The following is a 26795-nucleotide window of genomic DNA, read 5'->3' on the forward strand; positions in this document are numbered from 1 at the left end:
TGTGGCTCGCGCTTGCGCACTGCCAGCCGCGGCGCAGTGCTGCTTGGTGGTGCCGGACTTCGGACCTAGCGGCCATGGGTTGGCGGGCGGCTGGGTCACCGAGGGCCAGGTAGCAGTAGGGCGGCAGGGACCGCTGGCTCGGCCCAGCATGTAGACGTCCACGCGGGTGCGCGGCAGCCGACGGTGAGTGCGGGACCTTGGGTCACCCTCTGCCCAGCGTCACTCGCCGCTGGAGGCCCGTGGAGGCCGGGTCACAGCGCCGGCCCTGCCCACCTGCCCGAGGCCGGACGCTGGTGGCACTGACGCGCCTCCCTGCGTCCGAATGTGGGCTGCGGCCAGGATGACGCGTGGTCTCGGGGACGAGCCTGTGGGGCAGATCTGAGGATCCGGCCGGGGGATGAATCCTTGGGACGAGTCAGAGGTTCGGGTCCCGGTAGCAGCTAGGGAGGCCTCCGTTCTGTTCCTGGCCCTGGCTACTTGAGCGCGCTCTACCGCGGTCCACTCAGCTCCCCTGGTCTTTCTGGGACCTTAGCAAGGAGGAGAGGGCTTGGCATACAAAACTTCAGAAGCCAAAACTTGTGCAAAGTAGGAAGTTAGGCGTTTCGTAACAACAATCGGGGTGTGGAATTCTCCAGAAACACATTTTAAACTTGCTGTCCAGTACTTGCCAGAAAATTCCAAAGTCCTGAATTCCTAGAGGCGAGTGCCTCTCATGACTCAGATGTCACGTTCACAGACTTGTGCTCTGGCCGCTTTCTTAATTGTGGGACTAGGGCGTGCCCATCGCAGTCCCAGGGTCTGTTTTTCCTTGGTCAAAAACCAGCCTCTTACCAGCTCTCCTCTCAAGCAAAGAGCTTTCTCCTCGCTTTGATTTTGAATAGCAAATTATTTTTCTTTTCTTGTTTGCTAACAATCTCTATTTCAGTTCAAAACTTATGCATTTGGCTTGACTCTTGAGACGAATGTTTTTCTAAACTATGTTCATTTACTTCATGGATCACAGTTGGTTTTTGCAGGCCTGATGGTGGCATCCTTGCCTTAGGAATTTAAGCATCTTGCTGAATGACACACTTCAAGAACCTCAGTTTCCCTCCCAGCATTGCCCTCCTCAGCCTTTAGTGACCTCCTGTCCCTTGGAATACCTTGTAGCATGCTTTTCCTCCGCCATCACTTCACTGCGACTTACGCAACCCCTTCTTGTGTTCTGGACAGCCATCGGTGACAACATCATTTGGAGGTGGCATCTCAAATTGTTTCTGCCTTTTCTCCTTTGTGGATTTATGTATTAAAACAATTGGCAGGGGTGTTGTTTGTTCATTTTGTCTTGTTTGAGATGCCACACAGATCCAGTCCAGATCCTTACACATAAGAGATGCTGTTCTACGTACCCCTCCTTTTGGGTAGAAGTGACTAACAGATAACAGCAGTGTTTAGATTAAGTTAATAGTTCAGTACTCTAGGCTTCACTTGGAGGATGGAGAGACACAAGTGGCTTTCCTTTACTTTTTTTAAAAATTTATATGGACGTGAACATGCTACTGCTCATGTGTGAAGCAACTTTGAAGAGTTGGTTTTCTCCTTCCACCTGTGGGTTCCATGGATCAAACTCCAGACATCGGTCTTGGCAGTACGTGCCTTTGCCTGATGAGCTGTCTCTGATCCTTAATTTGTTTTTAGACATAACGTCATGTATTCCAAGCTGGGTTCTAACTCCCTGTGTAGCCAAGGATGACTGGACTTCTTGTCCTTCTGTGTGTACCTCCGCATGCTGGCACTGTAGGCATATGCCAACTGTATCCAGTTGGGGTTTTTCTTGTTTTAATGTGATGTTGGGATCAAGCCCAGGGCTTTGTGTGTGTGAGGCAAGCAATCTTCCAACTGAGCTACATTTCCAGGCCTCAGGTGGTCTTACTGTTTGAAGTTTTCTTCTCTTTTCATGTGTATGCATGTATGTGGTTATGTGCACTTGAGTGCAGGTGCCTGGGAGGCAGGAGCAGGGGTCAGATCCCTGGGAGCTGCTCTAGGTGGGTTCTGGGAAGGGAATTCAAGTTCTCTGGAAGAACAGCAAGTGCCTTAACTGCTAAGGCATCTCTCCAGCCCTTATTATATTATTATATTATTATATTATTGCAAGTGACTTATTATAAGGGAGTGGATTCATCTGCATCTTTATTACCTCAGATCTGCCTATTTCCTGGTAGAGCTGCAAGAGAAAGTCTGTGCAGAAAGCTCAACACTGCCAGAAGGAGCCTGGGGAGGACAAGAGGATAGGCTGTGGTCTCAGGCTCCTCTTTCTTAGCTCTGTTAGCACTTAGCACATGGCTCCAGCCCTCTTGAAGATTTCACGTTTCAGCCCTAGAAACGTGTTCCTTGTTCGTGATGATTGCTTATCATTTTGCCTATGTCCTGACCCATGGTTGCCATGCTCCTGGGGCTACTGCATGAGAACTAGTAAATTCATAAAAACGATGTTTGGGTTAAGACAGAGGTGGTACCAACATATGCCAGTGCCATCCACTCTGCAGTAGAGAGGGGTGGTACCACCTGACCACTCAGCCTCCTAGACCCATCTTCCTGTCTGCCCTGTGTTGGTAGAGCCTCACCGTTCCACCACCAGATGGGGTCTCTGATCTCATTTTTCAGAACTTTCCAGAAACAGCACACTTCTCCCACCTCTCTGCTAGCCTGGCTATCGTTTATTTGTAGAAATGAGGTAGATATCAGATAAATACTAAGACCTGGACAATGTGACTCACAGTAGTGATGTCAACCTGGTCGATATAGCAACACCTTGTCTCAAAAACAAGTGAATAATAAGTATGAAACTTGGGAGGGCTTGGGGGGGGGTGCCTTTAATTCTAGCACTCTGGAGGCAGAGGCGAGTGGATCTCTGTGAGTTTAAGACCAACCTGGTCTACAGAGCTAGTTCCAGGACAGCTAGGGCTGTTACATAGAGAAAGCTTGTCCCGGAAAAAAAAAAAAAGCATGGAACTTGATATTAATGAAGAAGTTAAACATTTCCTTATTACTCTCACTAATTTTCCTTTTCTTTCCTTTTGCGTCTGACTCTTGTGGCCTAGCTTGCAGTTTTCCTACCTGTGTGCCGAGGCCTGGGTGGATAACACGTGTGCACCAGCAGATCTGGCTTTACTTTTTATTTAGTGCTTCAAACTTGGAAGTTTGCAACTTAAATGTCTTATGTTCTCCTGCTGACTGGCGTGTGTATTCCTGACCGTTGTACGTGTATTTATTGACATCTTGATGTCTTTCTTGCTACTTTCTTAGGTTCTTTAAGAATACTTCATTGTGGTGATCCAGTGCTTTTCCTAGGCCTGTTAGGGCTACATAATGAGACAAAACAATTCCAAAAGGTTTAACCTAACCCTGACCCAGCTGCCTCAGCATCTGCTGACCTTGCATAGAAGTAGTTGTCACTTCACTTTCTAGACCTTGCTTGGAAGAGAGTCACCTAGAGAGAAGTTGAGGACCAAAGGGTGCAGCGGAAAAGGAGTGATGGTTCAATCCAGATAGCCTGAGTTCAGTCCCAGGGACCTCAATATAAATGGAGAAAGCAGACTTTCATAGAGACCACAGCGTGTGAGCTTTCTCTTTCTTTTTAAAATTATTTATTTTGTATTTTGAGACAAGTTCTCTCTATCGCTGTGACTGTCATGGAACTCACTGTGTACACTTGTACACTGGACCTGGCTTGTTTGCTTGATTGATTGGTTTGGTTTAGTTTTTTGAGGCACAGTTTCTATGTGTAGCCCTGATAGTTCTGGGATTAAAAGTGTGGCCACCATTGCCTGGCTCTTTATTTACTTACTTTGTTTTTTCAAGACAGGGTTTCTTTGTGTAACTGCTCTGGCTGTTCTGGAATTCACTTTGTAGACCAAAAAAGAGATCTGCTTGCCTCTGCCTTCAGGGTGCTGGGATTAAAGGTGTGCTCCACCACCACCTGGCCTCATTTTTTAAATTATTATTATTATTATTATTATTATTTTGGTTTTTCGAGACAGGGTTTCTCTGTGGTTTTGGAGCCTGTCCTGGAACTAGCTCTTGTAGACCAGGCTGGTCTTGAACTCACAGAGATCCACCTGCCTCTGCCTCCCGAGTGCTGGGATTAAAGGCGTGCGCCACCACCGCCCGGCTAAATTATTATTTTTAAACAGTGTTTTACTATCTGCAACTTACTATGTAGACCAGGTTGTCCATGAACTCACAGAGAACCACCTGCCTCTTCCTCCCAGTGCTGGAATTAAAGGCGTGCGCCACACCTTACAAGTGTAGTTTTTAAAAAGACACGGGACAAATGACTAGTGGTTACTAGCACTTGTTGCTCTTAGAGAGGAAATAGGTTTGTTTCCCTTGGCTTCTGTTAACATGGTGGCTAACACCTGTAAGCTGCAGTTCCACAGAATCCAATACTCTTCTGGTCTCTATAGGAATTGCACACACATGGTACATACATCCAAGCAGGCAAAATACCCATATACCATCTACATAAAAATTAATAATTTTTTTTAAAGGCTCCAACAGGGAATAGGAACCTGAGAGCCCAGGCAGTGGTCACTTTCTCTTTGCCTTGAGAAACTAGCAGTCCAACTCCAGTGGACACAAAATAGGGTGTTACAATGTTCTCTTGATAATTCTTCGTCTGCACGTTCCTTCTGGCCTCAGTCTGGGGTCGTAGTCTTCTCCCCATGAAATGGCACCACAGTCCAACCACTGAAAGTGTTTGCATGACAGAATGGTCTTGTCTCCTGTGTTCTGCATGTTCTGTCTAGCTCTGTCTCCAGGAAACTCACAGCTAGGGCCTGGAAGACCCAACAGTCCATATTGTCCAGCTGCTTGGACAAAGGCCAGGTGCAAAATGTACCAGAATCTGTCTATGCTCATGACCAGGAAAAGGCCGTGCCATATTCTGTTAGTGATGTGTTGGGTCTTTGCAGCCCTAACTTCAGAGATGCCTGTGGCACCTGTTATGATGCTGTCTTCCCCCACCTGGTCTTCAGCTCCGTGCTGATGGGGTGAATTTGGGCTTTAACACTAGAGCAGAGCAGGCAGGAGGACCCAGGCTCCATCAGCGGATTTGTGCCACTGCCCAGCGCATCCCGTGTAGACACTTACCCCTGCACAGTCTTTTGTGACAAACCGCCCACTCTGCCCAGTAGTGACCTGATAGGGCACTGCGAGGAAGGCCAGCACAGGGCACAGAAACCCCACAGGCCTTGGCCAACATAAACTCGTGGTCTCCACCAGGGAGCAACTTTTCTAATTTTTAAAATTATGTTTGTTTACATGGCTTTTGTGAGCAGGGGTGGGTTCAGGTGTGCACAGCCTGTCTGTGGAGTTCGAAGGAGTTGCTTTTCTCCTTTCATAGTGTGGGAGTCCAGGAGTGGACTGAACCCAAGGAGAGAGGATAAACTGTATAGTGAAGCTATATCTGTTAGTATATACACACATTTTCTTTTAAATATTTATTTATTTATTTATTAGGTATACAATATTCTGTCTGTGTGTATGCCTGAAGGCCAGAAGAGGGCACCGGACCTCATTACAGATGGTTGTGAGCCATCATGTGGTTGCTGGGAATTGAACTCAGGACCTTTGGAAGAGCAGGCAATGCTCTTAACCTCTGAGCCATCTCTCCTATACACTATACACACATTTTCATTTCTTTAACACTACCTTAGAAAAAGTAAAATGGGTGTGGCAACATAGTCCCGTAATCCTAGTTACTGGGGAGATGGGCAGGAGGACCAGAGGATTACATGGTCAAAGACGCCTGGATCACAGGATGAGACCCAGTTGTGTTTTGTTCTGGTTTGTTATAAAAAGGCCGGTCTGGTGGTGCACACTTTTAATCCCAGCATTTGGAAGCCAGATGTAGGCCAGGTGATCTCAGAGTTCAGGAACAGCCTGGACTACAAGAGTGAGTTCCAGGACAGCCAGGGCTACAAAGAGAGACCCTGTCTCAAAAAAATAAATAACTAAATAAATGAAAGAATATACATACATTCATATGTGTATGTGTATATATGTATGTGTGTATATTTACGTGTGTATGTATACACACGCACAAGTTGGGAGAGCAGCTCAGTGACAGAGTACTCCATAGCAAATGTAAGGCCCTAGGTTTAATTCTTTTTTTTTTTTTTTTTTTTTTTTTTTTGGTTTTTCGAGACAGGGTTTCTCTGTGGTTTTGGAGCCTGTCCTGGAACTAGCTCTTGTAGACCAGGCTGGTCTCGAACTCACAGAGATCCGCCTGCCTCTGCCTCCCGAGTGCTGGGATTAAAGGCGTGCGCCACCACCGCCCGGCTCCTAGGTTTAATTCTTAAAAACAAAGTAAAAGATTTTAAAGGCCGTAATGATTTTTTCTCTAGCATTTCTTTTCTTTTTTTTTTTAAATATTTATTTATTATGTATACAATATTCTGTCTGTGTGTATGGCTGCAGGCCAGAAGAGGGCATCAGACCCCATTACAGATGGTTGTGAGCCACCATGTGGTTGCTGGGAATTGAACTCAGGACCTTTGGAAGAGCAGGCAATGCTCTTAACCTCTGAACCATCTCTCCAGCCCCTTTCTCTAGCATTTCTAATGGTTTGATTGTACACATCTGTCATCTCTTTTGAGTTCATGTTTGTATGTGATTAGAGGAGATAGTCCAGGGGCTGGAGAGATGGCTGAGGTTAAGAGCATTGGCTGCTTTTCAGAGGTCCTGAGTTCAGTTTCCAGAAACCACATGGTGATGCACAGCCATCTGTAATGAGATCTGGTGCCCTCTTCTGGCCGGCAGGCATACATGCAGCAGAATACGATATACATAATATATATAAACACATATATAGTAAATATATATTTAATAAATATATACAAGATAAATCTTTTTAAAAAGATGTTTTCAGTTTTTGGTCTTTTTGACTGGCTATCCACCTTAACACTACTTGAAGGATCTTATGTGATGTTTTGATTGTATTCTGACAAATAAAGCTTGTTTGGAGTCAGGGCAGGGCCAGCCACTAGTTGACCATAGAGGTTTTGAGGTTCCCTAACGTAACACATACGAGAAGGAGATTAGATGCAGGGACTTTTTTTGAAAACAGGGATATAGGATAAAAGGGTAGATTTTTGAATCTACTTTTTTTGTTTTTTGTTTTGTTTTTCGAGACAGGGTTTCTCTGTGGTTTTGGAGCCTGTCCTGGAACTAGCTCTTGTAGACCAGGCTGGCCTCAAACTCACAGAGATCCTCCTGCCTCTGCCTCCCAAGTGCTGGGATTAAAGGCGTGCACCACCACTGTCCGGCAATTTTTGAACCTACTTTTAAACCAAAACAGTAACTACTAGTCTTAAATATTTTACATTGGTAGGTATGGATTTTTGTATATTGATACATTTTTGAGGTTATTCTTGTTATGCTGTGTATATTCCTACTTTTAGATATTTTTGTCTATTGGTACAAATTTAAGGTTATTTTGTAGAACATGATGTACATATGTTCCTGCTGTTGTTTACGGTATTGTACCTATGCAGCTCATTTAACAATACAATGTAATTTCTAGTTCTTGAGAGTTATTATTACAAACTTTTTAGGATAATAAATAAATGTAAGTTAGAAATTAGTCACCTATTACAATCAAACTTGTAGTCATGTTAGGTATGTTTTCAAGGTCAAACAAATATTTTAGATAGACAGGTGGTCTTCAAAAACTTCAGAGATCTATAGAATATGGCATTTAAGTTTGTTTTTGTTTTGGTTTTTTTGAGACAGGGTTTCTCTGTAGCTTTGGAGCCTGTCCTGGAACTAGCTCTTTTTTTTTTTTGTTTTGTTTTGTTTTGTTTTGTTTTGTTTTTCGAGACAGGGTTTCTCTGTGATTTTGGAGCCTGTCCTGGAACTAGCTCTTGTAGACCAGGCGAACTCACAGAGATCCGCCTGCCTCAGCCTCCCGAGTGCTGGGATTAAAGGCGTGCGCCACCACCGCCCGGCTGGAACTAGCTCTTATAGACCAGGCTGGCCTCGAACTCACAGATCTGCCTCCCTCTGCCCCCGAGTGCTGAGATTAAAGGCCTGCGCCACTGTTATAGGTTTCTTTTTTGTTTTGTTTTATGACCATGTTTTTCTGTGTAGCCTTTGCTGTCCAGCAACTCTCTCTGTAGAACAGTCTGGGCTCAAACACAAAGTGAGACCTGTACAGAGAGAAACCCTGTGGTGGTGGGGGAGGCACTGATGGACTTTAGGGCCCCGCCCCATGACTCACTTCTTCAGAGGCCCTTCTCAAGATACAGTCACAGGGTAGTTAAGGCTTCGAGATAACTTCAAGCAAGGTGCTGGGCCTGGTGGTGCAGCTGTTATCCCAGCTACTTTGGAGGCTGAGGAAGGAGGATCACAAGTTCAAGGCCTGTGTGGGTAACAGAGAGACTGTGTCTCAAAGTAAAACAACTTGGGGTACCAGCTCAGTGGGAGAGCATTTGCCTAGCATGAGTGAGGTCCTGGGTTCAGTCTCCAGTACTGCTAGTGCAAAAGAGAAGCATTTAGATCACACACTACTTCATCTGTGGTCTACACTGTCTTCCTTTCTCCTTCCTTCCCTTCCCTCCTTCCTTCCTTTTTTTCTTTTGACAGGGTTTTTCTATGTAGACTAAACTGGCCTTAAACTCAGAGGTCCTCCTACCTCTGCCTCCTGACAGCTCTATTAAAGGTGTTTGTCACCAGGCCTGATACTTCTCTTTTTTGATGGCAATATTTGGTTTTTGACACCAAATATTCTGTTCTGTATTTGCTGTACAGGGGTTCACTTTTTAAGGATGGGTTATGTTGAGTGCGTGCTTGTAGCAGATGTTATCCATGACATTTTTATATCAGTGTTCTAAGCACGAAGCTGTGATGTTTATGTTGTTTTGTGTTTTGCCCCATTGCAGGCTTCCTGAGGCAGGGCAGTAGGTATGGCTTGTCGTTGACCACAGTGTCTAAAATCATGGCACTGTGGCTACTGTCCCCTTCATCACAGTCCTTTCTGGAGGTTGAGGTTTTTTTTGTTTTGTTTTTATAGTCTCCTATGTAAATCATGATCTTGAACTCATGATTTTCCTATTCTGCCTTAATTCCTTAGTGCTGGGATTTCTGCCATGTAACACTATGCCAGGCTCTCTGAAGGTTCTCTATAATCTCCTATATCAAGAAATGCCTCAGCAGTTAAGAGCAAATACTGCTCTTGTAGAGGACCAGAATTTGGTTCCCAGCATCCATATCAGGCAGCTTGTAATCACCTGTAACTACAGCTCTAGGGAATCCAACTCCTTGGCTTCTCTAGGCACCTGCACATGTACCACATGGACGTGCATTTACCACGCAGACACACAGCATATTCACCTAATTAAAAAAAATAATTAAAGGGGCTGGCAAGATGGCTCAGCGGTTAAGAGCATTGCCTGCTCTTCCGAAGGTCCTGAGTTCAATTCCCAGCAACCACATGGTGGCTCACAACCATCTGTAATGAGATCTGGTCCCCTCTTCTCGCCTGCAGGCATATATGCAGACAGAATATTGTATACTTAATAAATAAATATTTTAAAAAAATAAAAAAATACAAAAAAATTAAAAATCTGAGCCTGGCCTTGGTGACTCATGCCTGTAATCCTAGCACTGCAAGGCGGTTGGCAGAGTTCTGGGACAGCCAGGGCTACACAGAGAAACTCTCGAAAAACCCTTACTTACATAAAAAGTAAATAAATTTGCCGGGCGGTGGTAGTGCACACCTTTAATCCCAGCACTCAGGAGGCAGAGGCAGGTGGATCTCTGTGAGTTCAAGGCCAGCCTGGTCTACAAAGCTAGTTCCAGGACAGGCTCCAAAGCTACAGAGGAACCCTGTCGGGGCTGGAGAGATGGCTCAGAGGTTAAGAGCATTGCCTGCTCTTCCAAAGGTCCTGAGTTCAATTCCCAGCAACCACATGGTGGCTCACAACCATCTGTAATGGGGTTTGGTGCCCTCTTCTGGCCTGCAGGCATATGCACAGACAGAATATTGTATACATAATAAATAAATAAATAAATAAATATTAAAAAAAAAACAGAGGAACCCTGTCTCGGGTTGGGGGGGACCATAGTGATATATGAGGTCAGCCTACATGAGGCCTATCTCAAAAGTACTCCCACCCCCCCCCCCAATGTTATCGGTGTATCCTAGTTAGTATCAACCTGACACAGCCTTGTCTCAAATGATCATCAGCCATTGTGGGTGGGGCCATGCCCTGGGTACTCCTAGGTGTTACATAAGGAAGCTGCTGAGCACTGGAGCAAGTCAGTGAGCACATTTTCTTCATGGTTTCTACAGGTTTTTACCATGACCTCCCTCAGCGATGGGCTGGGAACTGTGTATGGATATGCAAGCCCAATAAATCCACCCCAGAAAAGAAACAAGGCCCAGTTCTTTCAGTCACTTACCAAAACTAGTTTATTATGCTTTCTCGCCAGACTCTGCTCCACTCTTCTTTGTGTTTAGTTTGTGTCTGAGGCAGATAAAATGTAGCCCTGTCTGCACTGGGATCTTCACAGAGCTCTGCTTTGTCTCTGCTGGTTTTCTTTGTTGTCTCTGTTTTGCAGCCCTTGGCTGGCCTAGAAGTCTCTCTGTAGATCAGGCTGACCTCAGACTCAGACATCCTCCTGCCTCCGCCTCCTGGCTTCATGGGCTCTCGTTCCCATGCCTAGCCTTCCCTGTTGCATTGTTTTAGAGACAGGAGTCTAACTGTAGCCCAGGCTGGCCTGGACTCACAGAGATCTGATTGCCACTGCCTCCCAAGTGATGGGATTAAAGGCGTGCGCCGACACCAGCAGCAGGCTAGCTCCTTTGATTCTGTTTCCACTTTTATTTGTTCACCACCACTCATCCTCAGAAAATCCAGTTTGGTTCTAGGGGAGTAAATAAACTTCGTGTTTGCCCGGTTTCACCATCTGGATGTTGCCTGCCCATGTGGCATCCCATGCTGGCTTTGACCCCAAGCAGGCTGGGAAAATGTGTCAAAACTCCAGGAGGAGAGGGACCTTTTTGCTTCCTCTGTCTTCCTGATTTTCCTGAGCCATGGCATCAGAACTGTGTACCTTCATGACATTTGGGATGTGAAGCTTCCTTTGAGGATTGTCACAGTTGAGTTCTGATGACTTTGATTGTTACTGGACTGACCCTAGACTTTTTAGGGGTGCAGCCCGGTGCATTCCTGCTTTTCTTCAGCTGTTAGGGACTGAAACATGTTTCTATGCTGCTATCCACACCACAAGGGCTGCTATGTGGTGCTGTGTCCACCCTTCCAGGGACCCTTTTAGCTAGCTTGTGATGGAAACCCTACAACTCTACAACTGTCTTGGTTATTTTGTCCTCACTCTCCGCTATCTTCAGATGGATTCAGAAACACCAGTGAGGGTTGAAGACACATGGTAGTCACAGAACACTTAGCTGGAACGTGCGGCCCTGGATGCAGTCTCTCGCACTGAGGATAAATGCCAAGGGTTCTGAGTTCTTAACTCTAGGGCAAAGGTAGCATATTTTGAAGAACTTTGGAAAATGGAAACCTGGCAGTTTCTGTGCTGTTGCACATGACTTTCCTTAGGGAGGCTGTGATCCAGATAGAAAAGTCCCAAGTCCAGCAGTGAATTTACTGAGGTTACTTACAGGAGCCTGGGTGACTCAGCTGTATCAGTAGAGTCTTTTCCCAGCAGTGTTTGCTGCTTATACCTTCAGGGAAGGGAGGGGCCTCAAGCCCTCCCCCCCCACCCCCCACCCCCACTCCTCCACAGGGAATGTCCTGAGGGTCCCTGGGAGCCTTGGCAGGTAACCACAGTGGTTCAGATAACCACATCCTACCTTTCCTTGGATGCTGCTCACGTGCATTGACTTTCTTTATTTTATCAATGAAGGCGTCAGTGTTTTCTCCATCGACTGTGGAAATGGAACAAGAGAAGATGAGTGTGAGTAAGGAGTTGAGCCCTGACTCAGCCTCCTACCACTGCTCAGCTTGTCATGGGGATGAGACCTGGAGCTACAACCATCCTATCAGGGGCCGGGCCAAGTCTCGAAGCCTATCAGCCTCGCCTGCCCTGGGCAGCACCAAGGAATTCAGGTAGGACCAGGAGTCCCCTCTCCTCTCTTGCTGTGATGGGACATGTTAGATCCTGACAGGACACGGCCTGTGTCAGTGTGAATCAGCATTGCTTAATGTGAGTTTTGTCCATAGGGTGGGGCTGGGCACTGCCCAAGCAGTGTTGACCTTAGAGGGAGATTTATGCTGGGCACTTGTTACCAGCTAATATGTGCCAAGTATAGGCTGCACTGTGTTTTCTTTTCTGCCTCAGCACAGAACCACCCATCCAGAGTCATGCTGACTTGAGGGTGAGCTGAGAGAAGTCCTGGTCATGCTCAGTAAAAGACTTAGGTGCTGCTGGAGCAGGGGCGCCGCTGCGACCAGGGCCCTCGGGTCTCATGGGCAAGTCATGGGGCGCTGCCTTCCTCTGCTGCGGCATAAAGCCTCAAGGGAAGGAAGATCACCTGACAAACATGGGTTCCACTGACATCAGGAGGTGTTTTCACTCATGGTGACAATAACCGTGTTATGGAGCTTGCCAGAGACCTGTGAGCTGTGCAAGCAGGCTTTCTAGTGAGGAGCCACTTTAACGTCATGGCGTCTTTTCTGTGAGAAAGATGATCTCTCAGAGCTCCTGCAGCAGTGGAGGGACAAGGAGCTGCTTCAGCTTCTATATAGAAAGTTCTTCCTGTGAGCGATGGCTCCAGCAGAGGCCAGTTGGCCAGCACCTTTGCTCTGGGTGCACAGCTGATCACGGTGCCCTGTGTTGCCTGTTCCTTCTCCACTGTGTTTGTACCCAGCCAGGTTTGGGCAGAATTGCCTTAGTTTCTGGTTTGTGTGGGTTTTGGCATAGCATTTTTTTATTCCAGGAATGTTGAGCCTGTGAAAGTGACCATAGGTCAGGGCAGCTTCTGTCGCTGGTGGCTAATGCCCTCGGGCAGTGTGGGGACAAACAAGTTTTCCCATGCAGTCTGTCCTTCAAGGAGGATAGATGGACTGCTAGTGCTGACTCCTGTCTTTTGCAAGCCCTTAATTTCCTGCCTGGTAGCCTTTAAGTTCCTATAAAAGTTGATATTTGTGATATTCTGCATAACTTTTTAAAGGCTTATATAAATAACCCAGGCTTGATGATTCACACTTGCAATCTTAGCACTTAAAAGGCTGAGGCAGGAAGATCATGAGTTTAAGGCCAGCCTGGGCTATAGAGGGAGGCCGTACTTGAAAAAAGGAGGATAAAAGGGGAAAGGCTTTATGTAAAACCCTAGCTCCTATTTAGTCCAGAAAGGTCTTCAGCAACCAATCGACTCCTCTCCAGGAGTCAGCTGTCTAGTCTGGCCAGGCTCCATGACCCTGGACGTGGCCCATCCCCCAGAAACAGAGCAACCTTTTATCTGCGTCATCAGACTGGAAGGTTTTGTGGATACGGAGGCAGCTGAAGGGGAAAGCGAGTTTGGAGACGGCTCTTGTTACTCAGTGTTGTTCTCTTTGGGCTGTGAAGGGTTGGTGAGACCCCAAGACCTGAGTGCAGTGTCCCAAGAAGAGAAATCTCCATACTGTTTCGGTCTTTGTGCTGATCCCCCAGAAGCATAGGGAGCCCTGACTGCTGCTGTCCTTGGCTGTGGCAGGCACAGTGAACCCATGTTTGCGTGCTTAACTGGCTGGGCCACTTTTCAGGAGGGAAGGCTGGTTGCTCAATTAGTATCTATGTTGTAGACACATGTGCTCTAGAGCAAATACTTCTGCTAGAATGTTCATCTAGATTATTGAGGGTGGCGCCTGGTTTTGACTCCCGATTATAGCCCACAGACCTGCTGAGAGGCTCATGCCAGTCCCTTACTAGACTTGTGCCTTCTTTAATTTGGGATCAGTGTCCACAGGAGCTTGTCCAGGTCAGCTTCCATGTCTCGTTACTGCCATGGGAACCTGAGCAGCAGCAAGCTCTGACATAGCATCCTGGACCAGGGCAGGATCTTCTGGGCCTGCCATGTGAATGCTGTGGCTGATGGAGCTAATGTCATTTGGGTTTCTTGGACTTTGACAGGGCCTGACACAGCCCATGTCTGTCTTGCTGCCTGTCCCCTCCTACTTTGACATTAGCCCCCACTGTGCTCCACAGGAGGACCCGCTCTCTCCATGGGCCATGCCCAGTGACCACGTTTGGACCAAAGGCCTGCGTGCTACAGAACCCCCAGACCATCATGTAAGTTAACCAGACTTGGCAGGGGGTGTGGGGGGGTCCTGGTGATTATCATGGGATTGCCCTGTGTGGGGTTCTGAGTTGTTTAAAACAAAAGTCAAGCAGGTGTCTTTCAGAAACTTTCTGTATTCAGAGATGCCTAAGTGGAGAAGCTCAGCTGGTGATTTCTCTCCCATGGCTTTCAGAGGCAAAGGGCAACACACCTGTAACCTGGCACTCAGTTTGAGACAGAAGGATCTCCAGTTCCAAGCCAGCCTGAGCTGTTAGTAAAATGCCAGCCTGAATCACAGAGTCAGACCCCATCTGAAAAACAAGAACAAATAAACAAACCAGGGAGAAAGAGAAAAGTGTTGGGGAACTGAGGACTGTAACCATGGATGCCAGGTTCCTTCCTGTGCCTGTCCTGCACAGATTGCATGGGATCAGTGTGAGATAGTTGTGAGAATCCGTTCTAACACAGGGGTTTCTCCTTTCATTGTTCCACAACTAGAAATGTAAATTTTCTTTCTTTTTTGACCTGATTTTAGTTGCTGGAAAGTTGTCTCTCCTGTTGGTGCATGTGTTTGAAGGGTGGGTTTGCCATGCTCCAGGTGGAACACAGGCCTTACCTGTGCCAGGCATGCACTCTGCCGCTGAGCTACGTCTCATCCAGCGCCCTTCACAGCTCTCACAGCAGTTATGTGTCTCGTCATTGCTGTCAGCTCAAAGAGCGAGTGTGTTGTCACTGTATTCTGCACAGTGTCTAGTTGTGTTTTGTCACAAGGTACAGAAAAAAGAAAAATCCCTGAAATGGGTTGATACTACTGCTTTGTATTTTTAAAAATTTAGAATGTTAGCCAGGTAGTGGTAGTGCATGCCTTCCTAGCAGAGGCAGGCGAATCTCAAGTTTGACATCAGCCTGGTCTACCGAGCAAATTTCAGGACAGCCAGGGCTACGCAGAGAAACCTGTCTCAAAAAAATACGCAAGCTCCGGGTAGCAGTTGCTCACACCTTTAATCCCAGCACTTGGAGGCAGAGGCAGGCAGATCTCTGTGAGTTGAAGGCCAACCTGGTCTACAGAGTGAGTTCCAGGACAGCTAGCAACCAGGACTGTCCCACAGAGAAACCGTGTCTCAAAAAACAAAAACAAACAAAAAGCAAGCAACAACAAATGATTAGAATGTCTGGGCCAGCGGTAGCTCTGTGAGTAAAGGTACCTGTTGTCAAGACGGACAACGTGAGTTCAAGCTCCAAAATTCACATGGTAGAAAGAGAAAAGATTGTCTTCCTACTTCTGTACTCTTTGTGATACACACACACACACACACACACACACACACAATCGATCAATCAATCAGTAATCCCAGCACTCTGGAGACAGATGCAGGCAGATCTCTGTGAGTTCAGGCCCAGCCTGATCTAGTGAGTGAGTTCCAGGACTATACAGAGAAACCCTGTCTCCAAAATAATAATAATAATAATAATAATAATAATAATAATAGGAAGAAGAATTAGAATTTTATTTCATGACTTTTGTTTTTGTTTGGCCCTCACTGCTCCTCATTCAGAGACCTTTGTGATTTGTACATCTGGAATCTGTTCCTTCAAAGGATGTGTGAAAGGGCCACAAGTCTGGGTGGTGTGCTGGGACTTGTTGGGTAAACATTAGCCTGAGTGTGTGAAATGGAGACGCTGCACGTTTGTTCTTGTTCCATAGGCAGGTGTTGTAGATGGGGCTAGTGTTGTACAATGGGGCTGGTTTCCCCTCAGAACACACATGCCTGTGCTGTGTTCTCCAACCTTCCTCATGTTGTGGTGATTTCCAGTCATAAAATCATTTCATTGCTACTTCATAACTGTATTTTTGCTACTGTTATGAATCGTAATGTAAATAACTGATATGCAGAATATCTGGCCCCCAAGAATATGCGACCCCCAAAGAGGTTCAGACCTTCAGGCTGAGAACCTCTGGTCTAAGCTTCCTTTCAGAGATGACAGCGCTGTTGCCTGTTCTGCCACCTCCAGGCCGTCCAAGGAACTGCAGGGTTAGTGTAACTTAGTACTGATGCTGTTCTGGAGGGATGCTAGTATTAGTGCTTTTGAGACAAAAATTTCCAGTGCCCGTATGTTCACAGAGCAGAATTACGAGTTATTGCTACTGCTAAATATATGTCACGGGAAGGAAGGGATGCTGACATGTTGTATACTCCCTATCCGTACATCCAGCAATTATAATCACACCAACACCACAGTCTCCTAACGTCTACTGTGACCTCACTGTCTATCCCACATGTGGCCACCCAAGCTCCCTACCACCTAGAGCTCTGGGCACGCTCCCTGCCCTCTGCCCCCTTGCTCCTGGCCCCTCGTGCCTGCCCACCACCTCCCAGTGTCCTCCTGGTCTCTTGTGTTTGCCCAGTACCAGCTGCTTTCAGCTACTTCCTGCACAGCCTGACACTCGCCCCTTACTTAAGCCTTTCCAACAGCTAGTTTTTTGTATAATTTATATATATATATATGTGCCTGGGTGTGTCTGCTTCACCTTATGTATAATATATATATTATATATATGTGTGCCTGAGTGTGTCTGCTTCACCTTATATATGTGTGTGTATGTGTGTGTGTGTGCCTGTGAGTGTGTCTGCTTCATCCTATGTATGCAGCTTCCTGTGGAGGCCCGAAGAGGATTTTGGAACCCTTGGAACTAGAGTTACAGGCAGTTGTAATATATAATATATGTAATATATAATAGATGTTGGTTCTGGGAACCAAATACAAGTCCTCTGCAGGAACAGTGTGTGCCATTCGCTGTCCTGAGACTTCCTCTAGAGAACAGTCTGGCCTCAAACTCAGTTTCAACTGTCTCTGCCTCCCCAGTGCTAGAATTCAAGGTGTATGCCAGCACAACCGGGGAACATTAACTGCTGAGCTATCTCTCCAGCCCCTCACAGCCAGTTTTACTTAGATTATCAGTTACTTAGACCAAGACACAGAGTGGCCTCCAAGCTAAGTTCAAGGGTGGGTTTTAGAACAGGCACTCACCTGCCTACAGTCATTTGCTGGGCTCTGGGGTACATAGTTCTGTCACCTGTGTCTCTGTAACGTTCCACGTGTAAATGTAGGGCAGTAGTACCTGTGTTGTAAGAATGAGGACTTCATATGTTTTCCAGATATTCCCAAGATAGCCTAGAGCTCATCCTGAGAACTTTTCAGAGGCCGTGTTTTCCTGTGGGTGGGTGAGACTCTCAGCCGCTGTTAGTTGGGCACAGTGGTCACGCATCCCTGGCTGCTGCGGCAGCTCATCCAGAGCTGGTTCTGACAGGCCATGGCCTGTCGGCTCCACATGGCACCTGAAGTTCAGGCTGCCTAGAATGGCCAGCATTCCCCTTCAGGTGACCCAATAGGAAGTTGAGGAACTGGTTTGTGGTCACAGGGAGGGCTTGGCATCTTGACTTGTATATACTAATGCTGGTGGTGCATGCTGAACCCTTCTGAGCTTTTGGGCTGAAAGTTGTGGGCTGAGCCTACCTGGGGCAGCCATGACACACACATGGGCAGGGCAGGGTGGAGGGTGGGGACTTGGAGCTCTGGTGAGGCAGAGGGCTGTGATCACTCAAATTCTCTGGAGCCCAGAATTCAGGAAGTGGTTGCCTTTCACCTGTAGCCCTTTCACCTGCAGCCAGCCTGAGAACTCCTCCCTGTAGGCGGGCTCTGCCAGTTCCAAGCTCCCAGTTCCCTAAGCAGTCAGGAAGCTGTGGCTGCCAGAGGCCTGCTAGGCAGGTGGTCCTGGTCCTCCCCTAAGAGCAGGGAGTTCAGGCTGGCCCTCTTTGCTCTTAAAGTTAACCTCCTGTTTTGTTCATTTTTAAAGTAGATGGTTAAGCAAAATGGTCATATATTCAGAAGGAAGTCTACATTTTATTTATTTGATTTTCTCAGTTTAGAGAACACTTCTGTAGGACCTGTGACGAGGCTTTTACATTTGGCTTTCAGTTTTGAAGATACAAAAATTAGACCTACAGTGTAACACACAAGTAGGAGCATGGTAGCCAGGCAGGGCTCTGTGTGTGTCTGCTTGTAGCACTGAAATGCTGGGGACATGCCTGCTGTCTCCTGGAAGGTGGAGACCGCCTCAGGAGTCGTGAGCGCTACAGGCAGATGGTGAGTGAGAGGTGGCTATGAGCGGCCCCTCCCCTCCCAGAAATGCCAGAAACAGGTGAGTGCTGTGACCAGGGTTCCATGGTCATTTTCTGACCTGTCTTTAGTAGTTTGTGTTATAATTTCAAAAGTTGGTAGTGGGTTTTCATAGACTGCCATATATGGAGCCTTTTTTAATTGGGAGAAATAGTGTTGGATAGGGAAAATGGTGTTTCAGAAGTAAGATTACCAGGCCAAGCATGGTACCAGGTTGTGCCTTTATTTCCAGCACTCTGGAGGCAAAGGCAGGTAGATCTCTATGATTTCAAGGCCAGCCTGATCTTATATAATGAGTTCCAAGCAAGTCAAGGCTACATAGTAAGAACTTGTCTCAATAGATAAATGAATAGAGAAATAAGTTAATAATTAAGAGCCAGCCAAGTTTATGGCATCGAGAGGTAGTAGGCCATAGGCCGTCCATGCACATAGAAGGAAACACACACACTAAGGGTCCTGGGACTGGAAACCATCCACAGTAGACCCCAGGACAGAGGAGCTGGTGTTCTCACTGGACTGACAGACAGCTTAGGCTTTTTCCTCTGCTCTTCTGTGCTGCCCCTGTTCCCACCGGGGAGTGTCAGAAGGAAATGAACACAGCATGTGTGATTTGGCCCATGACGGTGATTACAGGTACAGTTGGCCAGCAGGGTGCCCAAGGGGATTTAAGCAAAGCCATGTGGGCAGTAGCTGGGCAAGGGGTCTTCAAGCATGGTTGCTCTGGCTCCAGGCTGCAGGATGGCTAGTGGCCAACCCTGGAGGGGTCTGGTGCTGATTCTGTGCACACAAGTTGGCAGTGCATTTTAACTAGTTCTTGGTGTACTTATTTTTATTTTTCCAAATTGCCTGCTTCTTTCCTCAAGGAAAGGATGACTGCTGGTATGAGCTCTCTTCTCTCCCTAAAGGCACATCCAGGACCCCGCAAGCCAGCGGTTGACATGGAACAAGTCTCCCAAGAGTGTGCTTGTCATCAAAAAGATCCGAGACGCCAGCCTACTGCAGCCCTTCAAAGAGCTCTGCATGTACCTCATGGAGGTAAGGCCAGCAGGTTAGGGCTGTGCTCGGGGTGAGTCGGGGAGGAGACTTGTCCAGGGTTGTCTCTTCCTTAGCTGTCTGAAGCATTCTTAAAAGTTCTTACTAGCCCACAGTGCTGGACGCTGGGAAACTCAGGGTGGAGGAGCTGCATCTCCTGAGAGCCTTGTAATACCGTGTTTATGAGGAACTTGCCCCAGGGCATTGCCCCAGTTCCTTTTTTTGTTTTTTGTTTGGGGTTGTTGTTTTCCAACACTGGAATTCTCTGTGTAGCCCTGTGTAGCCTTGACCTTACTACAACTCACTTTGTAAACCAGATTGGCCTTGAACTCACAGAGATCCCCCCCCCCCCCACGTGCTGGGATTAAAGGCCTGTGCACCACCACCTCTTGGCTACCCCACTTCTAAGATACTAGCAATGCTAGCTCTCCTAACCTCAACCCTCCTAAGTCATGCTGTAGCAGTTAACCCTCACCTGAGTCCCTTTCGTGTTGCCTGCAATACAGCTCCCAGTCTGGGTGAGTTTTAGCTTGTGATTCTGGAGAAGCAAAGTCCAGGGCCACAGTTGATGCTCGCCGTCTTCCTTGCAGAGCCCAAAGGGATAGGACAGCATATGGAAGGAGGTGGTGTGTTCCTGTTGTGTGTGTACACATCTTCTGCCCTTTCCCCTTCCTGTGAAACCATCAGAATGTCAGAATGTAGTGGTGTGGCTCTACCATGATGGGCTCACTCCTCATCACCCCAACACCTCAAAATCATGTTGCTTTTCAGTAGATGACTTGGGGGACACATCCAAATCGTGGCATAGCTGTCTGGTTCCTGAGCCACTAGGTTAGAAAGTACCTATTTGGGAAGAAGCTTCGATGATGTCATGAGTCAGAGTTTCTGGCTACATAGCAACGAAGTGAGCAGGCTGGAAATGACTTGCTAGCTAAGGAAATAGCTTTTCCCCCCCTGACCCAATGTGGAAAAGCCAGCATGACCTGGGCTGGGCTACTGAGGGCTGTGTGGGGGCTCCCGTGTATACTTTACTTCCAGGAGAACAACATGATCGTGTATGTGGAAAAGAAAGTGCTGGAAGACCCTGCTATAGTGAGTGATGAAAGCTTTGGACCAGTGAAGAAGAAGTTCTGCACTTTCCGTGAAGGTGTGCTCTCTCGACCTCTCTCAGTTGGCAGAAGCCATGAGCATTCTGCCTTTGTTGGCATCTGCATGCTTGGGCACTAGGGCTCTGTATGACAACAGTTCCCAAGATTTGTGTCTGCTCTCTAGATTATGACGACATTTCCAACCAGATAGACTTCATCATCTGCCTCGGAGGAGATGGTACCCTGCTCTATGCCTCCTCTCTTTTCCAGGTAAGGCTATGTTTCAGGGTACTGATGCATTGTTTGGGTACAATGTGAGGAGGTGTTTTCAGAATGTGAGTCCCCTTACTCTTTATCACACAGCTTCATACTAGAAGCCACAAGCTTCTTAGTGTTCTTACTTTAAGGCAGTGGTTCTCACCTGTGGCTCACAACCCCTTTGGGGTCAAACAACTCTTTCACAGGGGTTATCTATGACCATCAAAAAACACACAGATATTTACAGTAACATTTATAACAGTAGCAAAATTACAGTTATAAAGTATCAACAAAAATAATTTTATGTTTGGGGTCACCACAATATAAGGAATTGTATTAAAGGGTTGCAGCATTAGGAAGGTTGAAAACCACTGCTCTAAGGAGGTAGAAGTTTTTTTTTCAGCCCAATTATTGGCAGTAAAGCAAGTTTGCAGGTAACTAGTCTCCTGGGGTGACTAGAGATGAATGGACATGCTCTGACAGTGCTGGGCTGGCCAAGGAGGGGGAGAACAGTAGGGTGGGGAGACTCCCTGAAGGGTGACCACGTGGCCACAGAGCAGACCCTCTGGGAGAAACCTGGCACTGAGGAACTAGTCTGGAAGCAAAAGTCCCAGGCTGGTAAGGGCAGCAAGGAGACATTGGAACTTCTCTGGTCTCACCCTCAGCAAGGTAGGAGCTGGCCCATGGTGTGCTAGAAGAGTAGGCATTCGGTACCCTAGTGGGCTGCCAGGGCAGAGCCCATCGAGCTGGGGGTGGAAGTGGGGACTGGGGTTCTCCCAGCAAGTTGTCATCTGTGCTTTGCTGCAGAAGTTTCTGGCCACAGACTGCAGACAACTTGTACTTGAACGGGGTTTTTGCTCAGCCCCGTTTGTATTCAGATGGGGCCTAAACAATCTCCATTTTTCTTCTCCCATCCACCAGGTCTCTGCCAAGTCTGCCTACCTTCTAGCCTTTGTATTTCTGTAGCCACATCTTGTATCTGGTGCTGGCCACATCTTTCCTATGTGACCAGTGAGCTGGTCTGGGCTTGTTACTTTTGTTTCTTTTTGGCCCTTCCCACCTTGTTCTCACTTCTTGGGGAGATGGCACCATCCTGCCCTGTTCTGGCTCTTCTACCTCTTGCCTTGCTCATGCCTACCCATCCCCAGGGTCCACAGCTATCGGCAGTTTGGTGTTTCCTGGGTAGCCCAGCAATGCCACCTGGTCTCCTCACCCACAGGGCAGTGTGCCTCCTGTTATGGCCTTCCACCTTGGCTCCCTGGGCTTCCTGACCCCATTCAACTTTGAGAACTTCCAATCCCAAGTGAATCAGGTGATAGAGGGTAAGTTGGAATGTTCTGGATCTCTCAAAACAGCTCAGGGTTTACCTCCTCCTTGGTTATGTTTTTGTTGCTGCTGTTTTTATTTTTTAATTTTATGTGTATAAGTATTTTGCCTGCAAGTATATCTATGTACCACATGTATGCCTTGTGCCCATGGAGGTGTGGGATCCTCTGGGACTGGAGTTACAGATGGTTGTGATCCACCATGTGAGAGCTGGGAATTGAAACTGGGTCTTCTTTAAAAGCAACCAGTGCTCTTAACCACTGAGCCATGTCTCCAACCCCCTTGGTTTTTTTTGTTTTGTTTTTTTCATATTTGTTATTTAATGATGTAGTTTCAAGATTTAGAGATTTCTAAATTTCAGATATTTCAAACACTCCTTACTAAAGTGGGAAATCTGGCAGCACATGGCTGCTCAGGGTGGCTTTGGTGGAATGCACTGAGGTCACTGGCGTAGAACAGAAAGGTGAAGGGTCCCAGCCTCCCTGAGCTGGATCCTGCTGACCCCAGGGAATGCCGCAGTCATCCTGAGGAGCCGGCTGAAGGTCAGGGTGGTGAAAGAGCCCAGAGACAAGAAGAGAGCCATCCATAATGGCCTCAGTGAGAACGGCCTGGACCCAGAGGGCGGAAAGCAGGCCATGCAGTACCAGGTCTGTGGAGACGTCCCCAGCAAGGGATCAGGGTGGGGTGCACTCGGGCTGGGATCCCTGACACTAGGATAAGAAACTGCGGGTGCACCGTAAGTGCTTATGGTAGTGCCATGGCCTTGCCATCTCTTCCAGGTCTTGAATGAAGTGGTGATCGACAGAGGCCCCTCCTCATACCTGTCGAACGTAGATGTCTACCTGGACGGACACCTCATCACCACTGTGCAGGGCGATGGCGTGATCGTGTCCACCCCGACGGGCAGCACAGCATATGCAGCTGCAGCCGGGGCTTCCATGGTCCACCCCAATGTGCCGGCCATCATGGTTACGCCCATCTGCCCCCACTCGCTGTCATTCCGGCCCATCGTGGTCCCAGCAGGGGTTGAGCTGAAGGTCAGAGCAATCTCCCTATATCTCCTCTGGTCTGAGAGTCTTGACCCTGAGCCAGCAAAAAGCAATTGTCACTCCCTCAGCACCTGCCACCTCCAAAAGACAATGCCACTCCCAGCACCTTCAGATGGGAGTCCTGCCTCTCAGCTAGCTTTGCAACTGTCCATGGTCTCTGGTGGCACAGAGAGCTGGCCAGCCCTCCATTGCAAGGCTCTCAGTTGCAAGTAGTAGGGATGGGCCCCATTGGGAGTGAATGACGAAAGTGTCTCTGTGATGAAAGACCCCTGATTGGTGTCCTCCACAGAACCTTTGACCTGGTCTCTGGCTGACCTCTGAGTGTCCAGCCCAGCCTCATTTTTCTATCACCTCATCACAGGCCACTCAGGCTAGTTTGTCACTAGCGTGAGTTCTAATGACCATGTCTAGGAGGTAGCTGCCAGTCTTAGAGCACCGACGTGAGGCTGAAGTTGTTCCATATAGGAACTCCGGAGGACTCTGCATGCCTAGAGCCCACTTTTGTTCCTGTTCCACCCCTTAGATTATGCTGTCACCAGAGGCCAGGAACACTGCATGGGTGTCGTTTGATGGACGGAAGAGGCAGGAAATACGCCATGGAGACAGGTGTGGGGCCGCAGTGCTGGGCGTGGGCTGACCTTGTTTTCTGTCGTGTGGTATTGGTCCCTGTTACAAAGCATGACCACGTGTAGGTGTAGTAGGCTTGTAGCAAGGCCATGCCCCTTGGTTCTTTTTTTTTTTTTTTTTTTTTGGATTTTCGAGACAGGGTTTCTCCGTAGCTTTTGGTTCCTGTCCTGGAACTAGCTCTTGTAGACCAGGCTGGCCTCGAACTCACAGAGATCCGCCTGCCTCTGCCTCCCGAGTGCTGGGATTAAAGGCGTGCGCCACCACCGCCCGGCCCCTTGGTTCTTGTTATACACAGAGACTGGACTGGCCTGAGCCTAGATCTAGGGAGAGTCACCTCTGGCAAGGCTGTTGCACTGCCTGTGACCTGCAGCACCTGCAGATGAGAGGTCCATAGCCTCAGATAGCGGTGCACTGACTCAGGCTAGCCCCTCCTCTTCCTGGATGTGTGGGTGTGCTGCCAACAGCAGTCACAGGCTCTAGGACGGACCAGCAGAGCTGCTTATGTATTGGCCTGGTCATTCTAAAGTCCCCACCCTGCCTCACCTCAGAAGTTGCCTGGACCCCTGGGAGCCAGAGACCTGGTGAAAACAGGGACAGAGTCTCTGTCTGATCCTCTCAGGATCCAGGGTGGCTGCTTCCATTTGGACAAAGTGAGACCCTGGGAGAGGGCCTTGACCTAGGGAGAGTAGTTTGTTACTTGAAAAGGCACCCAGCTTACACAGACGTATTTCTCTTTCCTTCAAAGCATCAGCATCACCACCTCCTGCTACCCGCTGCCCTCTATCTGTGTATGTGACCCTGTGAGTGACTGGTTTGAGAGCCTTGCCCAGTGTCTGCACTGGAATGTTCGGAAGAAGCAAGCTCACTTCCCGGAGGATGAGGACCAGGACGAGGAGGACAGCTAGGCCTCACTTGCCAGCCTCTGACCTGAGCCTTCAAGCCCTTGGGGGCCTTCCTTCTCTGGCTCTCCTGCTGGCCTTCTGGCCGACCTGGCCTTGACCAACCACATGGCTGTCCAGGATCTCTGTGTCCTGCCTGCCTTGCTGGGAGAGCTTGGGTCTGCCTTTTGAAGAAGAGATCAGCTTTTTAATGTTTTTAAACCTCTTTTTCATTTCTAAAGAAGCAAAATGAGAACTGAGCTGGGTGTCCTACATCTCTCCCATGGGCCCCCTGAGATCCCAGGTCAGGAATTCCCATAAATCAGTCTGTTGAAATTCTGAGGGGGTCAGAATGAATTGATCTTCCCTTTGATATTGAAATAAATGTCTCAGCCAGAAATCTTCCTTTAGCTGCAGTGCTTTTCCCCAGGGACTGCACCTTTCCCCTGCAACTCTCGGGGTCACCTGGCAGCTTTGCTATGGGTTGGCAAGGCATGTGATGGCTAGGTACCTCTTCAGTCTGGCCCAAGGCCTCTGACTCCTCCCAGAGCAGAGGCCACACTTTGCACAGCCATCCAGCAACGTCACATTCCTCATATCGCAGGGCAGCAGCTCCCGAGACATTTTAAATCCTGTGTACACTTTTTAGAGATTATTTTAAACTTTCTGAAGTGATTATGTACATATTTTCTTGTACACACTTTGTGAAGATTTAGAGGGGACTGCCTGTCATCCAGTGTTTACATTGTGTCCGGGACAGGGCTCCGTGCTTCCACTCTTCCCACAGTGGCCACAAGGGTTTTGAGACCAACTCACTATTGACATCAGGCTGTGGGCCTGCCCTCCTTCCACAAGAGTCTTAGGTTTGCATCTGAGCAGCAGCCACATGTAGCCCTCTGTGCAACACATGTATGTAACACAAGTAACACATGTAGCGTTTGTGGAGTCACTGGTCAGCCAAGGTGCTGCAGTTAGGTTATCTTCCACTCTTCTGGCGGGAGGAGGAAGGGAGACTGCCCATTCTTCGCCTGGCTTTCAGGCTTCTGTCCTGTGCTGCTCAGAAGGGTTCACCAGCTACTCTAGTGCTGACCACGCTGTTAAAGTCAGGACCTCCGGGCCCTTGTTGACCTCAGCACCTCTGGATCCCTGAGTGGTCTGGTATCAGTGCTGTTAAGTTGCGGTTGCTTGTCCCCAAGATCTGTGCTGTTCATCTGTTACAGTAAGCACAGCAGGCCTCTGTGTGGTCCAGAGGAGAGCAGGGTCTGCATGGGTCACGCATCTAAATAGCAAGTGTTGACAAGTCTAGAAGCAGCTGCCATCAGACTGATCTAGAACACATGGAGTTTTCACGTAAATTCTTAATGTTTCATATTAATATCTTAAAATTTGTTAATTGTTAATGAAGGCCTTATTACTATTTTCAGATTCTTTCAATAAATAAACTTGTTTAAAAAAATAAGTAGGAGCTTTGTTTGTCTTTTTGTAGCCAATTCCTGTACTCAAGGGCATCCAGCATGGTCTCCAAAGGCCAATCTACTCACAAGAGAGACCCTGACTCTGGGTTGGCTAGGTGCCCGCTCTAAACCAATATAGCATGAGGAGCTGGGGGCACAGCCACCTCTGCAGAGAGGTGGTCGCGTGTAGTGCCCAAAGCTGGGATAGAAAGGTGACTACCAAGGCTAAGACTATGGCCATGCAGGCTCCCGGCTGTAGTGTTCCCAAGTTAGAGCACCGAGACCAAAGTGGACGTGAGTCTGAGTCCCAGTGTTGCAAGGGGGTGAGGGGAAACCACCTGTCCCTCACCCGCCAACCATCCAAATACCTAGTCTAGGTCGGGGGTAGCCAGGCAGATCTCTGCCAGCACTTAGCAGCCTGTATACTGTGGGCACGGTCACACCAGTCCACTGCCTGTGTGTCAAGAGCTTGTTCGGTGCTAGAAAAGTAATATGACCACTGGGGTAACCGCTTCCGTGCAGCCCTGACCCTGCCTAGGTCCCAGCACAGTTCTCAGGACAAACAGCTGAACAAAGGGTCTTTACCCTCTCACCTTGTAGGCCAGCTCAGGCTCCCAGTGGTCATTGTCTGCTCTGTTTAG

At 48.0% G+C, this 26795-nt stretch overlaps 1 protein-coding gene across 3 annotated transcripts; it reads left to right on the forward strand.

Annotated features, from left to right (window-relative positions):
- Window positions 1-11: 11 nt before the first annotated feature.
- Window positions 12-26159, forward strand: LOC121443560 (NAD kinase). 3 transcript variants are annotated; one of them, XM_041645350.1, is made up of 11 exons: window positions 17-183; window positions 11911-12113; window positions 14191-14274; window positions 19348-19477; window positions 20513-20621; window positions 20747-20832; window positions 22040-22142; window positions 22654-22793; window positions 22926-23183; window positions 23719-23801; window positions 24568-26159. In XM_041645350.1, the coding sequence occupies exons 2-11, from the start codon at window positions 11941-11943 to the stop codon at window positions 24725-24727; spliced, it is 1326 nt and encodes a 441-aa protein (XP_041501284.1). In that variant the 5' UTR covers window positions 17-183; window positions 11911-11940; the 3' UTR covers window positions 24728-26159. The 3 variants fall into 3 exon arrangements, with proteins under 3 accessions (XP_041501285.1, XP_041501284.1, XP_041501286.1); XM_041645351.1 differs by lacking the exon at window positions 23719-23801 and having other exon boundaries at window positions 12-183; XM_041645352.1 differs by lacking the exons at window positions 17-183; window positions 11911-12113; window positions 14191-14274 and adding an exon at window positions 18064-18464.
- The last annotated feature ends 636 nt before the right edge of the window (window positions 26160-26795 follow it).

Source organism: Microtus oregoni, unplaced genomic scaffold (assembly GCF_018167655.1).
Source record: "Microtus oregoni isolate MIOR12 unplaced genomic scaffold, Mior012 000109F_ref0000275, whole genome shotgun sequence".
Lineage (NCBI taxonomy): Eukaryota > Metazoa > Chordata > Mammalia > Rodentia > Cricetidae > Microtus > Microtus oregoni.

What these genes read in the sequence shown, in the direction of transcription:
- LOC121443560 (XM_041645350.1), top strand. Translation starts at nt 11,941, where the DNA reads ATGGAACAAGAGAAGATGAGTGTGAGTAAGGAGTTGAGCCCTGACTCA. An exon ending in CAGCAGGGGTTGAGCTGAAG is followed by an intron (nt 23,184 to 23,718) that starts GTCAGAGCAATC and finishes TCCACCCCTTAG; the next exon opens with ATTATGCTGTCACCAGAGGC. An exon ending in GAAATACGCCATGGAGACAG is followed by an intron (nt 23,802 to 24,567) that starts GTGTGGGGCCGC and finishes TTTCCTTCAAAG; the next exon opens with CATCAGCATCACCACCTCCT.